We start from the raw sequence: 16,312 nt of genomic DNA on the forward strand, positions 1-16,312 counted from the left end.
GCTGGATAGCCGGCGGGTGTGGAGTAGGCTCCGGTCGCTGGCGGATAACCGGCGGCCCGATGAAGATAAGGCAGCGTGTAGAGGGACGCTGGCCATCCTGGGGGAGCGTACGCCGATGGATACAGTCCACCGAGGACCACGCTCCTCTTGAACGCGGCCAATCGCGATCTGGAAGCCGCCGTGGTTCTTCGACGAAGCTTACCGGTCGTGCCACCGATGAACACGTCCTCGGAGCTCGGGTCCAGCATCCAATAATTTCCTTTTCCCGGGTCGTCGTAGTGTCGGGGAACTTTAACGAAACACTTGTTCAGCGAGAGATTGTGCCTGATGGAATTTTGCCAGCCCTGTTTGTTGTTCTCGTAGTAGGGGAAATGGCGCATTATGTACTCGTAGATGCCGTTCAGAGTGAGCCTCTTCTCCGGACTTTGACGGATGGCCATCATGATGAGAGCGTTGTAACTGTAAGGCGGCTTCTCGCACTTCTTCTTGTCGTCCGTCTGTCGATCCTTCGAGTCCTTCTGCTCGGACGAGTTGGCGGCAGAGTTGACGGCGTTCCTGGAGCAGTCCAAGGGCGGCGTCTCGGTGCCGCCGTCTCCGGTCACGTCCAGATCGCTCGAATCTTCGCTATCGTCGACGTGGCTGATCTCCGGTGACGCGGATCGCCTGACGGTCGGGGCCGGTGTTCCCGCGCACGCCTCCGGCAGGATGCTACGAATACTGAAACTGCTTTTGAGAACAACGCGCGGCGACGGCGACGCTGTCACCGTTTCCTGCTCGCCCGATCCTTCCATATTCACCATACTTTCAACACGTGTCGTTGGAATAATTCGCACTTTTCCAATCGCCAAGAACGAAAGCGACCGGCTCTGTCACTACGATGTTCACACAGCAAATTCCCTTTCCAAAAGCATTTGAACGCACAACGAACACTGCTCGCGATCGACCAATACGCTTCACCCGTTTAGTCCTTCGCACGACCGATAAGAGAGGACCGATGTTGCCTGTCGGAGTTATGCCGCGTATTTGCTGTCATCCCCGCCACTCACCCTATATATATGGCTACGGTAGCCACACCTCCTTAATCCCCGATCTCCTGTACACGGACTAATCCCACCAATCGTCGTTCAGGTTGGCGTTTTCAACCGGCGACGTCCTTCTTCCCCACTATGCCGCTTTGCGGCCAATGTTTGACAGTAAACTGTGCAAACAGCGCGCAGCGTTACAACGGAGGCAGGGATTTCGAAGGTGGCCGATCGTAGCCAGCCTCGAAGGTGGGGAGCGCAGCCGCGACTCGACTCCGAGCCGCCAACTCCCGTATACAAACAAATCCAAACGCGATATCTGTATTTCTACGCCCTCGTACGGCGTTCGAGCGGCCAACTCTCTCCACGGGAACCGTGTTCCTCGTCGGCGCGTGAATACACCGAACCAAAGAGGGGCTGGCGGGGGGTGGGGGGTTGAATGCCCTTCGTCGCTGCAGTTGCAGCCACTGCCGGTCTTCTTCCATCGAATCCTACGACCACCGAAATCGATATACCCTTCTGCTGTTGTTTCGTTGATCTATTCATAAGCGAATTATCTTTCTCTTTCTTTCTCCTCCACTTTGCAAATATTTTTCTCCCTTGCCCGCACCGATCCAACGTCTCGTCAACGTAACGAGCAGAGACTTCGATTCTTCTCGCGACAAACTTAAAATTAGACACGTCGATGCGTACGTAAGTACGCGTATCGCGCTGTTTTTCACGAGAGAGTTTTTTTCTTCGAGTACGTTGCGTACACGAACTTGGCGAACAACTTTATTTTTATTATGTTTGGACGTCGTTGCCCAGAAGCGAGATCGCTTATCCTACGACGATAATTCATTTAACGCTGAATTGTCGGCCAATTCGATCGTTTGTCTTTAACTTTCCTGTAACTTTGTTTCGTAAAACTACGACGTATTTCTCTCGTTTTATTCGTTTTTCTTCTTCAAGAAACATACGGAGCCTGTCCTATCTACCGCCGCCGATCTATTCGAGGCGCCCGAGATAACACGCTAGTTACGCGGTAGTTGTAAACGATCGGTATAAAAGAAAAGCCATGCGGACGTGGCATGGTCGACTCGAAAGAAACGACCGAGTGGCAACTAAATACAGCGTCAAGTCGAAGTCTCTTAAGTGGCCTCTCCAGGTGTGTCTCGATGTTCCAGACGTAGCTGGAATAAACGTCCTCCAGGTTTTGTATACAGAAACAACAGGGGGAAAAGGCAGGAATTTTTGTTCCAGTTAGCCGGAGGACTTGACGCTGCGTATCGAGAATCACGAAGCAAAGAAACTGTGTCGAAAACATCGACAAACTCGAGTTCGGATTCGCATGTACGCAAAGCTCGTCGAGTAAAATTTTCCAAAGGTTTTCCAAAAGATACGCGTGCAGCAAACGTACTTTCGAGTATAAAATAATTTGTAAAAAATGCAGCGAAACCAAATAACATACGCATTGTTTATATATTTGGAAAAATGTGTATGACCGTTCCTGTTTAATCCCCTTTCCCAGTTCGTCATTGAGATTATACGAAATTAATTTTTTATGGTCGTTTTATGGGAGTCGTTCGTACGCCCATTCATTCGACAACAAACTGCCTACTACGTTTTAATTACAAAAACAATAATTTTTTTTAAGGACCGACCATTTCGACCAGACGCGACGACGTCGGTAGCTTTGGCGTTAAAGAACGTTTCTCGTTTTTCCCTTCTTTTTCGTTTAGATATCGTCCGACTTACTCGATGTACATTAGATTGTTCGAAAAGTGTCTTTTCTTTACAGACACGTCTCTTACAACGACGCATCTTTGTACAAACACCTAAACCTAATCCGTCGAACGTTGTGATCTTTATTTCGATAGAACAAAATGGATCGCACGTAATTAGATAGAATAATATAAAACTATAAAAATATAAAAAATAATATAACAATATAAAAATATCGTGCATCCATTATTTCCTTATAGAACGGAAGAAGTTTGTTGAACGACCCAATTGTATACTACTCGAACGATATATTTACAACCTCTGTACTTTACCTTCTTTCTTCTTCTTTTCAGCTTACCAGACCATTTTATTACCTTCTCTTTCAATTTCTCCGCAATTGTCTTGCATTGTTCGAACGCCACCCTAATTAACTTTTGCAGTGTTACACTTGACTCGCAAATCGAGATAGCTATAAATAAAAATAACTCGCTCCTTTATTTATTCTCCGTATTATTATATGCATTTCTTCGAACGATTAACTGAAGCAATCTGGAAAACGATCGAAGATCGTCTTCGGTATCGTACTTGTCATAAAAACACGTGATTTATATGCAAAACGCTCCCCAGGAAGGTATTTGCCGTAGATTTACTGTTCTCTATATGGTACTACTTAGAGTAGTTATGGTAGTCATAAATCTCGGAACAATTCGTCAAAATAAAGAGAGTTAACAGTTCTTCCCTACTTACTAATAATTGTAGGCAGGGTATACGGCAGGTATACGAGGTACGTCAGTGACTAATCATTTTACCGATCGATTTTGTTTTGCAATAATTATGGCAATTAAGCTGTCGTATCTCGTCGACTGCTTTAAATCAACACAGTTTATATATTCGAACGATCTTACGGATAATCGCGTGCGTCGTTTAATTGAATCATCGGGATGAAATATGTACCTGGCGGTCTAACGTCCAAAGACCGATATCTAACAGCACTGGTCGGCACGTTTGATGCGTGGCTATGCCATTTTACGGGCGTAACACCACGCACGGTAGTTTTCTAGTCGAAGCTCGTTAATTCCGAAAAGGGCAGCGATGCCTTCTCGAAAACGATGTCTCGTAGATTTCGTCTCTCGATGGGAAAACTCTTGGTGGTCCAGAAGAGACCAGAACACACGCAACGTGGAGCAAAATTTTTCTCAAAAAGACAAGAATGTTTCACAGAGTCTACGAAACGTTCGGACAAACGAACGTAATAGAATATCGTTGTTTCAAAAGGTTCGAGCGTATTTTCAAAATTATCGACTCGGCTACAAAATTAAGTAACAGGGCGTCGGACGAAAACGAAAGATCTCGAATAAATTTCAAAGGAAACTAGACGATAAGTCGACTTATGGTTTCTTCGAGTAAGTCGAACAACGATTCTTGCGGACAAATTCTTGCGGACATTCGCGAAAATTTTACTTCTACCGCCCTGGAAAATTTCTATCGCATAGTTCCAAAAGTTAATCGGTAAACAGCGACGAAAGACAATAATATAACAATAAAATAATATAATTAATACAATTAAAAGACACGATAGACGTAGACGCGTTCCCTTGTCACAAGAGCTTCCTAGGAAAGAGACGAATAAAGACGAAATCGAGGAATAAAATTGATACTTTTGGAAAAATATGTCTGCGCGAAGGATGCCTGCGAGGAAGAAGGCACGTGACAAACGTAAAAAAGGGACAGCCGAGAAGGACTCTGCTGCTCGGTTGGTTCCCAAAAAGAGACATCGGTAGAAGCAAAGAACTTTTCTCGGGTCGCCGGTATGCTATCTCTATACACTACAGACTGTTCGACTCCCCATCGTGAAAACGTCATCACCCCCATGGTGACCCATAGATTTAGTCGTACGTTTGCCTGTGCCCACCTTCGCGAAGCTTTCGTACTTTCCACGATTTCCTCGTCGAAAGTTTCGATCGTCTCGCGACTCCGATCAACGATCCGATGTCTCGCGATTATGGGAAATTTATGGCACGCGTTACTTACGTCGCGAATTTCAAGTTCTCCGAGAAACGAAATCTCCCTCGGTGAAAATCACGATCGTCGAATCCTTTTCTCTTATCGATATTCTTGTCCGAACAACAGTTTTTCGCAACTCTGATGACGTTCGAACGATTACTTTAGTTGCGATAATGGTCGCATTGGCTCGATCAGTTTCGAAACTTTCGGTTCGCTCGATCGTTCGGTTCAAAGCCATCGCTATACCTAAAAACTTGGGCGCAGGTCTGCCGAGCGTATGAAATCCTAGTCCCAGAACGTTCATCGCTTAATTATGGCAGGAGAAATTCGTATTCGCCACGGCTCGAAGAATCGGCTGACTCGTGACTCGGTCGATCGGGAAATTCCTTGATTCCAGGTATTTCCCACTAGAAATGAAACGAATCGATCGCAGCGTGCGAAATAAGGATATTTCGATCTCAGGCCGAACCTATCGAACTATCCCTTTTCGCGGCTTACGAATTATCGCCGATAACGCGATCGATCAACGCCGAAACGCCACTCGGAAAGCAACCGCGTCTGAACGTTTAATTACCAAAAAGTAGCAACTTGCTTGACAAGACCATCGTCCACTGTCTTTTATACTACGCGAGGTATAAAAATCGCCCACGCAAAGTTAACGCTAATAAAAATTTAACCCGATGGCGTATCTCCAAGCGATGACCAAATATCTCGCGTCGAAACGTTTCTACAAACTTCGTAAGAAGAAGAATCTGCGGTGGACGATGAGACTTGTCGTTGATTGAAGCAATAAGGAGACGAGTTAATTTAGTTAACTATATTTTCAGATATTTGAAACTGTAGAATAAAAAATTAATCGCAAGCGACTGACTTACTGACTCGATACTGATATTCGTTCGCGCTACTAATGACTAGTGGAGAACTTGGTCGTCTATTTATACTAATAGAGGGGGAGGGTACCGAAAAGTTTTGTCCAGAGAAATTGCTTCGTCCAGAATTTGTTTATTACGTTACGCGCGTCGTACGGCGTTAAACCGTGGCAAAACAACTACGCGAGGCATCTTCGTATCGCGACGTCCTAAGACGCGTGTGCCGCTACAAATCGAAGGACGGTGAAAGAGGAAAAACGTAGTTTCGGACCGATGTACACGGATGGTATGCTATGTACGTTTACTGATAAATCCGACAAACGTTTTATATCTTAAGCATTTTACGTAAAGGCGATATTCCTGAACGGAATGAGCCAATATTTGCAAGAACAGTCGGGAGGAACGGAAGCCGACAAGCGAAAAGTTGCGCCGTGGCGCGAACAGATTTTAAGCCGATGTGCAATTCGATGAAATCTCTTTTGCCGGGATGGAGCGGTCGAGCTGCGAAAAGGAGCAACCGTAGCGAATGGTCGCTCATTACGTCATGATTAGAAGAGCGCAGCACGAATTCGGAAGGTTGACTTCCAGCGGCGCGTTCCGCGTGTTGCGAGTTTCGGGTTGTCCCCGGTGGCCGTTTTCCACGGCGTAGGAAATCGGTTTTCCGCAGCGCACAACCCAGCGCGTTCCCATTATTTCATCCCCTTGTCACGCAGCCGCCTTTACGGGGCCCGATGCGACGCGCAGGTAACCAGAAGAGGACCAACAAACGAGTATATTTGCTCAACAAAGCGAGCTGCCGCGACGCGTCCGAACCGCTTTCTATGTTGCACGCGAGTCACAACCGACGACGATTCGACCACGTGTCTACGAGCTGAAAACGCGGTTTCAAGATCGATGAAACTCTCGCCTATTGTCGACGCTCCCCTATCGCACGAATCGACGTCTCCAACGTTTCGCGTCGACCGAACCTCTTATTTATCTCGTCGATTATGCTCGATCCAACGATTCGCTGTTACTGCCGCGTTTCTCGTAGGGAAAACCTGCGGATCGTGGCGAAACTCTCGGAAACGTTTTTACCTATACAGGTACTGGATCAGGAAAATATTTCAACGTTCACCATGTGAAGTTTCTATGTCCACCCGGCTATTTACGTTAAGAGATATTTTATACGGTTTCTACGGCGCTTGAACGCGTTGAAAACTTTCAAGCATTGTATACGTAGTTGAGGTTGGTCGGAACGATTTGGACAATAAATTGTCGTTTTCTTTAAATTCTTTTGTGCATTTGTTCGGTCCATTCGACGTCTTTTATTCGCATAACATAGCTCGCACGCGCGTCTAATGCTTCTTCCGGAATCGTTTTTCCGAACGGCGATATTATACTGACTCCGACGAAGACAAGGATTTTTTGTATTTTCAGACAATCTTGATAACTTTCCAACTAATAATTGTCTAAATATTCTGATATTTGTATTTTTTCTTACAGAAGAGAGGCGGAAAAGGGTAAGGGAATCCAAGTACGACATACACTAGAGAAACATAGCCAAAGAGAAATTACCAAAGTACCTGGAAGGGAGGATGAAGTGGAAGGACGGAAGACTACTGACAAGATTCGGATGCGGAACGAGGCCGAAGCAAGGGAATACTGGAAAAAAGAGGGGGGAAAAACATGCAGACTATCCAGAATGAGAGAAGAAGACCCGAGAAGCGTAATAGAAGAATGTGAAATAACAGGAGGACCAAAGGACAAAGAAAAAAACGCTGAACGAGACCGGAAAAGGTTTAGCAGAACTGAGAGCAATAATAGAGAAGAAAAGGGCAAACGACAAGAAGGAGGCACAGCAAGCAGGCTAAAGACCAAAGTGGCGATAACTTTTAGTCGTTAGTTGCTAATTTATAGTTCCCAATTTTTAGTTTTTGGAAGTAGAACAAGCAAGGAAGTGCGACAGAATAGAGTGGAAAAGAGGGGAGGTAGACACGTAAGAAGAGAAATAGACGTAAGACCGAAAGTTCGTCGAAAACCGAAACGCACGGACTAAACAATAATAAATAAATAAAATATATTTTTTCTCGTTGCAATTTTGTAAACCGTCAAAGCGTTCGCAACAGAAAGATTCCCAGAAGGAATCGAATGCCAAGTTTTCCGTACCATTTGATTTCTTTTCTAATTGTGGTGGCATAAGAAACAATTTGGTCGGAACGATCTATACCACACTTTCCTTCGTTATATTTAACAACACCTAGTGGTTTTAATGTTGCGAACAAACGAAACGAACGATTACTGAAATATCGATGGAAGCACCCGTACGCGTGGCCTGACGGACATTTCTTTGAAAACACGTGTTAAACGTGTCTCTTATCGTCGACGATGGAAACAGGTGTAGCGGCGCAGGAGTCAAAGGACAACGCGAATCGAGAGCGACTCGTGTTGTTGTTTTGCCTCGGATCATTGACACAACCTTGACACAACGTAACGACGAATAAACTGCGGGCAAAACAGTGCCGCCGCTACATGCAATCGTCGAACGAAGACGAATTCGAATTTGCCGACTTCCCCCGACCAGTATAAATAAAAGGACGCGATCGCCAGCACGAGAGTACATACCGAGTATCTAACAGTATCCACAGAGTATCTGCGAGTATCTCGCGAGTATTTACCGAGTTACGCGACGTTAGCGTTAACGAGCATTTATTCCGCGATTTCATTTTGCGATTTATGTGGGATGGTGTGACGTCAGGGAGGGACGTCACACCATCTGATTGTTTATAAACGTTGTCAAGATATGTTAATGTCGTCAAGGAGTGTTGCGAGCGTTACCAAGGTTCGTCAAGGGAAAAATGAGCGTGGTAATGCTGTCAGAGTTGAATTAATCGTGGTCGAGAGAAGTTCATCGTGTTGCTGTGACGTAGAAATAGTGATAAGCGAATTCGTGAAACGCGATATTATATTCGATTTTGCGAGAGTGTACAATATTGTGTTTATCATATTGTCTTTTCTCTTAATTTATAATAAACATTCCTACATTTATACTTTGTACTAACGGCTCGCGTATACAGCTGTACATTAATCTATTATTTTAAATATATTCGACGGTTTCAACAACGAGCAATCTCGTCCTTAAAACCTCACGTACTAACTACCCTCTACAAAGGTAACAGTTATTCGATCGGAGATGGTAAGCGAAAAGATGTTCCTCAAGATCGATGCAAACGTTATTCTACGAGCATACGCCGAAGGAGCAGACACAAGATGATTCTGATACTAACGTTCGCTCCTTTTTGCGATTATTATCAGACAGGAAGAATTTACATGGAAAGACAGAAAATTTCGAAGCGAAGCGTCGACCTTAGCCATTGGAGGAACGTGGACAATCACGAAGGAGGAAGCGTATAACGCGTCCGCCGTATTTCAGAGCTATGGTGAGCAAGTCAAGCGGATGATCTGCTCTAAGAAACGTCGACGAAAAGCGCGACGAGAGACGAAAGTGTCAAAAATGGAAGAAAATTTTTGGATTAAGCGAACCGCAACGCCGCGAGACGCCAACTTCGAAGAATAAAAGACCGGAATAAGATAAACCAGCTTTAATCTTCGAACGTTTCGGAGGACGACGTTTTACACGAGGATCATCCGCGATCCCGAGAAGAACGGATTGAAGAAGCTTTAAAAAAGAAGGGTCGAAGGTAGTTTGCGGATACGGGAAATCTGCCGAAAAAGTCAAACAGTATCTGACGTCCTGTGAATCGTGACAACGGGATATGATTTTAATGCGATTTGCTCGACTTAAAAAGTTAAGCGACAATGGACTGTCGGAATCGTTTCGATCGTCCGTGAAAGCTTGACCGCTCGTGTGTCTCAGTTTCGCCAGTATCAAACCCCGACGATCGTATAGAATATGTTTACAAGTTAGTATCGTGACACGGTGTAAATATTCTGACTACTACGACGTATCGTTGACGCTTCGTTGAGATTTCGACGCAACGAAGAATAACGTGTCGGTTATCTATAAAACGTATACCCGATGATTCGCGAATCGATCAGCACGATATTTGAGTCGATTCTGACAATTTGCCGAAGAAACCTTTCGATTTGTATGGGAAACACAAAATAAAACAGAAATGGGAACGGTAACATGGGCATGGCCTTTAAACGAGAGATAAAGGGACCTTAAATATTAGGGAATGTACCTGCAACAATAGCGCAACACAGTGCCTACCATAGGCACGTTACAGGTACGCACAAGGTCTGTTGTGTACTTAGAGTATTTAGAGTTAGTATTCATACCAATATATATACAACATAAAAATTATAATATATTGGTATAATATGGAAGAAATATTTACAGAAATCCTAACCAAGTTCCTTTTCCATAAATTAGCGCCATCGAGATTGTTGCTTCTTGGCAAACGTGTTTTTTACAACAATGCACCTTTCGCCTTCTGTGAAATTTTTTTCTTTATTTGGAAGTAGTATGCAATAAATTCTCATTGTAAATTATAAATAAATTATTCTGGCGTGGTACTATAACGCGAATAATAAACGATCATCGTATGTTCGATTCTGGCTGAATCTAATGTAACGGGAGTCTGCGAAATGTCTGTGAAACGAAACGAATTCGACGAAATAAAAAGAAACTTTTCGAATACCTAATACGTTCGCAAACACCCTGTATATATTCACTTAATACGGAAAGGAAGCATAGGTACACGTTCTACGTAAAACACATCAGGCACAACATGTCCTTTAATTAAAAATCTCATATAGGATCTAGAAAGAATCAAAAAGATGAAAAGGATCGTAAAGCGAATGGATACGTACACATTCTATTAAAATACAAGCGTATACAAACAAATGGTATATAAAATCATAAATATTCACAGACTTATGAATTCTAAGAAGCTCGGGTTTCTGCCTACCTTCAACCGGGATTACTTCGTCTCAAACGTCAACGTGACATCGTCGTCAAAGTGATTTATAAAAATAATGCAGTCTCCGGACAAAACTAGAAGATGTTAAATGCAACGAGCTGATCTGCCTTTGGTTTGCCTTCCAAACTTCCCACTTCACGCATACTCTTTTAAAAATTAAACAATTTTTATTCGTTCTGATGTTTAGCCTGAAACCAGGCATTGTAGATTCCTTTACAAAATAGACCCGTTCGATTTCTGAAAGGGATCTATTATATAATCCTGTCGTTATGCCAGGTCTACTACCATTATGCACAAAGTCAAACCTTAAGATCGGACTAAGCAGTAAAATTCTTGCCGTTTTGTCTCGCTCGCTCGTTGTTCTATGTCATTCATCGATTAACTTATAAGCCACGTTGTACCAATTTAGCAGCATTTGAATAAGAAATTTAGGTTTTGTTTGCAAATATACTGACTTCGCTTTATACTTTTGCATTACGTTTGTGGCAGTTAGGTTAGGTAGGGTAGACGACCTTCAAAACGTAAGGCTAATCGTCGACTAAACGCGGTAATCGTTTCGGACTTGTAATAAACGCGCGCGTAGTGGGGATACCGAGGGGCAACAAAGGAAAGAATCTGTTTGGTTTTGAACCAAAAGATTCATTGTGCCCCGAGCTGCGAAGTGCGAAAGGTTGGGCGAAGCCAATGCAATTAGAGAAACGAGTTATCGACTCTTGAGAGTTCAGCGTTAATCGTTACTTGTTATTAATCGTTGTTAAACGTTAACCGTTGTTAATCGTTGATCGTGGTTAATCGTTGTTTGTTGTTAATTGTTAAGAGTTTAATAAACGTTATTGTTGAAAATGAAGAGTATTTCTCGCGCGGGCATCTTCACCGACGATCATCTCACATTTTTTAATAGCTTAATCGCTTTTATTGTTTATGGTCATTTATTACATTGGTATAATACGTATATTGTAATATGTTATACGTTGAATATATCGAATATTGGTAGAAAAATATTATACCGGTATAATAAATACGTATATGATAAATTTATTATGGGAATAATTTTATTGCTAGAGTATCCGATAATTTCAAGCACATAGGATTTTAATGTCGGTATCTAGATATTGCGGTTTATCAAAACGAGCAACGTTACAATTACTCGCACAAACAACACAATCATTCGCTCGTCTACCTTCAGCTTAGTCTGTGGGCCACACTAGACACTTAGCCTTGATGAACTTTATTGACAGACAAAGCACTTAAAACGAGTCTCGTTCAGGCTATAAAACGATTGATTCTAATGCAGCCAACGGGCTTGACGAAAGAAAGCCAATATTTGCACGCACAAAAGATGGATCATAGAATGTCGTCCGACTAAGTGATTCAATTCGCTCAACGTCCGGCAACTTTGTATTTGAACATGTCTAATATATTTTTCCTATCTCTTTGATTTCAACGATCCATCGAGCTCGATGCTACTGTTGAATGCACTTTTGCTTTTTAATACGAACGAACAGAAATATTCGACAAGCCAACGATGTATAACGCGGATAAAGATACGTAGTACGCGTCGATCCTTCGTCGCGGGCATTTTCTGTTTTTATTTTTTTTGGAAGTATTTTACGATCAATTCTCATTGAGAATTGTAAGTAAATTATTCTGGCGTGGTACTATAACCTGAATAATAAATGATTATCGTATATTTGGTTCTAGCTGAATCTAACGTTTAAATCTACAGGGTAATGTCTTTTTAACCTGCGGATCTGATCCGTCGTATCAAGTAACCGAGCAACTAGTGGGCTTTGTTAATTCTTACGTTATATGTATTACTGAATTTGGACATTTCTTCTTTAACTGTAGGTATCTTAAGGTGGCGATATATTGTTTCGTCGGTAACATACCAAGGTGCATCTATTAAGGATCTTAGAGTGTTCGACTGGAATCGTTGAAGAATTTCTATGTTGGAATTAACGCCAAAATCGCGTTTGCTTGCCTGTCAGAGTTATTTCCCGCGAGAACACGCGTATAAGGCACGCGTTCATCGTTCGTTCTTCGATTAAAAATATCTTCTCGTATCGTACACGTTTTTCGACGAAGTATTTCATTTAAAAGATAGACGAGATCGAAGGGTCGTCTATTTGGATTTTACGCGAAACAGCGAACAACGGTTCGGTAAAAGCCACATTGAAATTTTTCGAAATTTTCGACGAACGAAAAAGATCGCAATCTCTTTGCAAAGGTCGTAAAATAAAATAGCAGTTCTGTCTGACTTACGATTGCTCCTTCAGCCGGTTCAAAATACTCCAACTATCGTGGAAGTAGAGACCTCGAAGACTTGTCTGTGGTCACGGGTATTACAAGATATTGTAGTGTCACGACACCGATGGAAGTCGCACGAGAACCACCATAGACACGTGACCAGGAATCGCGATAGAAGCAGCAATTAGACTGTTAAGTTACCTGAGAGTAACATCGGAGCGATTTTCACGATCTTCGAACCTGCGAGATACACGAACACTTTGCTTATATACTGACAAATATATATGAGGCGGATAGATATAAAGCAATTCTTACAGTGAGATAATGTATACTGATAATGAAATTGCATCGGTATAATTTATTTATATCCTGAACGTATCGTAGTACGATTGAGAGAGAGAAAGAGAAAGGAATATTAACCATCCATGTATATCAGTCACTTAGATGAGCGTTCGTCGATTTCATTTTTATTCAAGCATATATGAAAAGAACGTTTCATGATATACACATATGTTCACATCTAAAATGAACAGAGCATGAGAAATATAAATAAGAAAACTGTAGGTTATACTGCATCAAATATTTCGTAAAAACAGGTACAACTAACACTTACCATAAAAGTTACAATAAAATAAAAACAGCTACGACATATGTTGTTATTTCTGTATTTAAAGGTAGGATCATAATAGCTATTTTTATATTCTTTCGATAACTGCTTTTATGATATTCAACACTGAATCATCGATCACGCACCCCCTTTTCTTTGTTTTTAGGTTATCTTCTGCGCTCCTCGATATTATTACTATGAATGATATTTTCGATAAAATGATAATTAATTATCGAACCTGAACCCATAACCTATCGTTATTTCTGTATTTAGAGGTCGGATCGTAGTAGCTATTATTTTCTTCTTTGGATAAATCTATCACACCATTCTGAGCCGAAAAACCTTTATTGCACTTTCTTACTAGGACTAGGGATAAAAACAAAAGAATTACTTAAACCTATCGATCAAATCTATCGATTGTATCTAGAACTATCTTCTAGTTACTATTTATTGTAACTAGCGCATCTGCATATGGATGGCGGACGCAAACTCACGTCGTCATTTTCAACGATATAAACAACTAACAGGTTACAACAAAACAGGTAAAACTTACATCGAATTACGTAGCTGATTATGTATCATAATGACATAGTTTTGTTTTACATCTCTACAAACGTATTAATCACAATTGTTTCGACTTAATTATTTGGTATTTTTTAGCTGTATATATTATTAGTAAAACGGCGAATAAACGATTTTGTTAATGCGCACAAAAAAGAAAATTTATCGATCCTCATTACATCGGTTAACGTTCTCTGTGTAGTACTAGCGATAAATGAAGCCGCTTTTATAGTTAATCATAAAGACAGATGCACGTGAATAAAAGTTGCGATCCCCATGTAAAAGGAGTAGATGCAGAGGTTACGCGATATTGTAGAAATATTGCGACTAGTAGTTGCGAGCTTTTTCCACTTATAAAGCGAATATGAATCCAGATCACGCCGCTCGCTATAAGGTTTCGTCTTCTTCGTAGAGATATCGGTAATTGGCGTTTGGTTACATCGGTAAAAGGATAGCGTGACACATTTTTTTCTGAATTTATGTCTATGTATATCACTGTGTCTCTAACTGGTGTCAATATTTATAGCGTGCCATTAATTCCGGGATGGATCAATTTGACACGGGCATCTTTCTACAGCCAATATACCGCTATTGGGCAGTCGGAAAAAATTCTTGTTTCAATGACCACCTTGGCGACATATTTCAAGGTATAATAAAATCAAATATATAATCTCTTTGAAAAGTAAGTTTCGATATTACGGATTAGTGGGAGTGATTATCAATTAGGATTATCAATTTAGCGCCATTGCCACCTGAAATTTCATTTACGTTATTACGTACATACAACATACGTATAACGTATACGTAACGTATACATATATACATAAAACGTTTAATCTGTTAGACTTTGCTACGCAACTTTTAACACTTTGACTGCCACGTCGATCGCATACGATCGGCCACGGTTTCTCCCGCGACGACACGGTGGTCATCGGTGACCGGAGCGCTTGAACTTACAATTGTAAAAATTGTATAAAAATTGACAGTTAGGGCATTTTGAATATAACCGATGAATAGAAGACACCTTGAAGTAAAAAGTGTCCCATTGAACGATTAAACATTTTTATTAGAACATGGATAAAAAGAAAATGAGAACAAATATTGCATCAAACGGTGCACTGTGTTTGCATCCATTTGCATCTTTGAGGGAAAATCTACGAATATTATTATAAACACAGCTCAGAAAATAATCGTAAATGCTGCTTTATAATCATTGAAGTTGAATTGAAGTTAGAAGTGTGCACATACCTTGCTATTATATGTACAATTATCAAATACCGTTTACTAATATCTTCTACACGTTTCAACGATATATTCTGCACGTTTTGCTTGCGACGAAATAATGGTTTGTTGAAATAAACGAAGCCTCGTTGTAATATGTCGCTACCAACTGTTAGCAAGGCACCACGGTGGTCACCCGTGACCACCAACAACATAAACGGTTCATTGAAGAAGAACGTTGTCTTACATCATCGATTTATTATTATTTTGCCATTATATGCTTTGAATAATAAAAATACTGCCGTGCCGTCCTCAGCGAAACATGTGATTTCGACGTGGCAGTCAAAGTGTTAATGTCGATAAAAATTCCCGTTTGTGATTTTATTACAGCTTCTATAATTTTTTTTGTACGATGATATTGATAATATTTTTTATTATGTCACACTGATCTTCTTGCTTTGTGATTACGATTACATTTTCCGCGTGTATTCTAAAACGTTTGAGGAGAACTTGCGTACGGCTATCTCTAATTGTATATCTTTAAAAGCAAGTAAATAATTTCTACATATACGTGTATAATATATACGCATCGTTGCACGTTGAAGATGTCGAAATCGTCAATGTAACCGAGTCGATATAGAAATTTTCACACACGATAAAACTTCTGGACCGTGTTCGTTGATGGATACGTAAATTATGGCAAAGACAGCAACGATAAAACATGCATGTTCATTCGATATCTAACAGAAAAATTTAGTAAACTGTGAAACCGGAGGCACTCCTATTGTAGTAACTAAAAATAAGTTTAGCAAATTCGTTCTAGTTTCAATACGTTTTGCTAAAGCTCGTCTCTAAGGAAATGATCGGATTACGGACAAAGATCCATTGTATTCGTAATATGAAGAAAAGCAGAACTGTATCTTCTGAGAGATATCATCTATCGTTTGTACATGCAATATCGAATTACGAGGTTGTCTGGATTTTTTGGTAGTTAGTTACGAAAATACTATTTATATACCGATGCGACGGCCAACATTTTACATTCGTTTCCGATTCGTCGACCATTTTAATCGGAAAGAATTTCAATCGTATAATAGGATTGATAGTTGGCTCGAAATAATAGCTAGCGTAAGTATTAAGGTAATCTTTTCG

The 16,312-nt window shown here is 41.3% G+C and overlaps 1 protein-coding gene across 1 annotated transcript in view; it reads right to left on the minus strand.

The window, feature by feature from the left end:
- Positions 1-964, minus strand: part of LOC100743582 (fork head domain transcription factor slp2-like) — a 1,549-nt gene extending 585 nt beyond the window's left edge. Inside the window, exon 1 of the mRNA XM_024372416.2 lies at positions 1-964. This exon is cut by the window's left edge and continues 267 nt beyond it. Coding sequence (XP_024228184.1) covers positions 1-800 — 800 coding nt within the window. The 5' untranslated portion in view covers positions 801-964.
- Positions 965-16,312: the final 15,348 nt, after the last annotated feature.

Source organism: Bombus impatiens, unplaced genomic scaffold (assembly GCF_000188095.3).
Source record: "Bombus impatiens unplaced genomic scaffold, BIMP_2.2 scf_0064, whole genome shotgun sequence".
Lineage (NCBI taxonomy): Eukaryota > Metazoa > Arthropoda > Insecta > Hymenoptera > Apidae > Bombus > Bombus impatiens.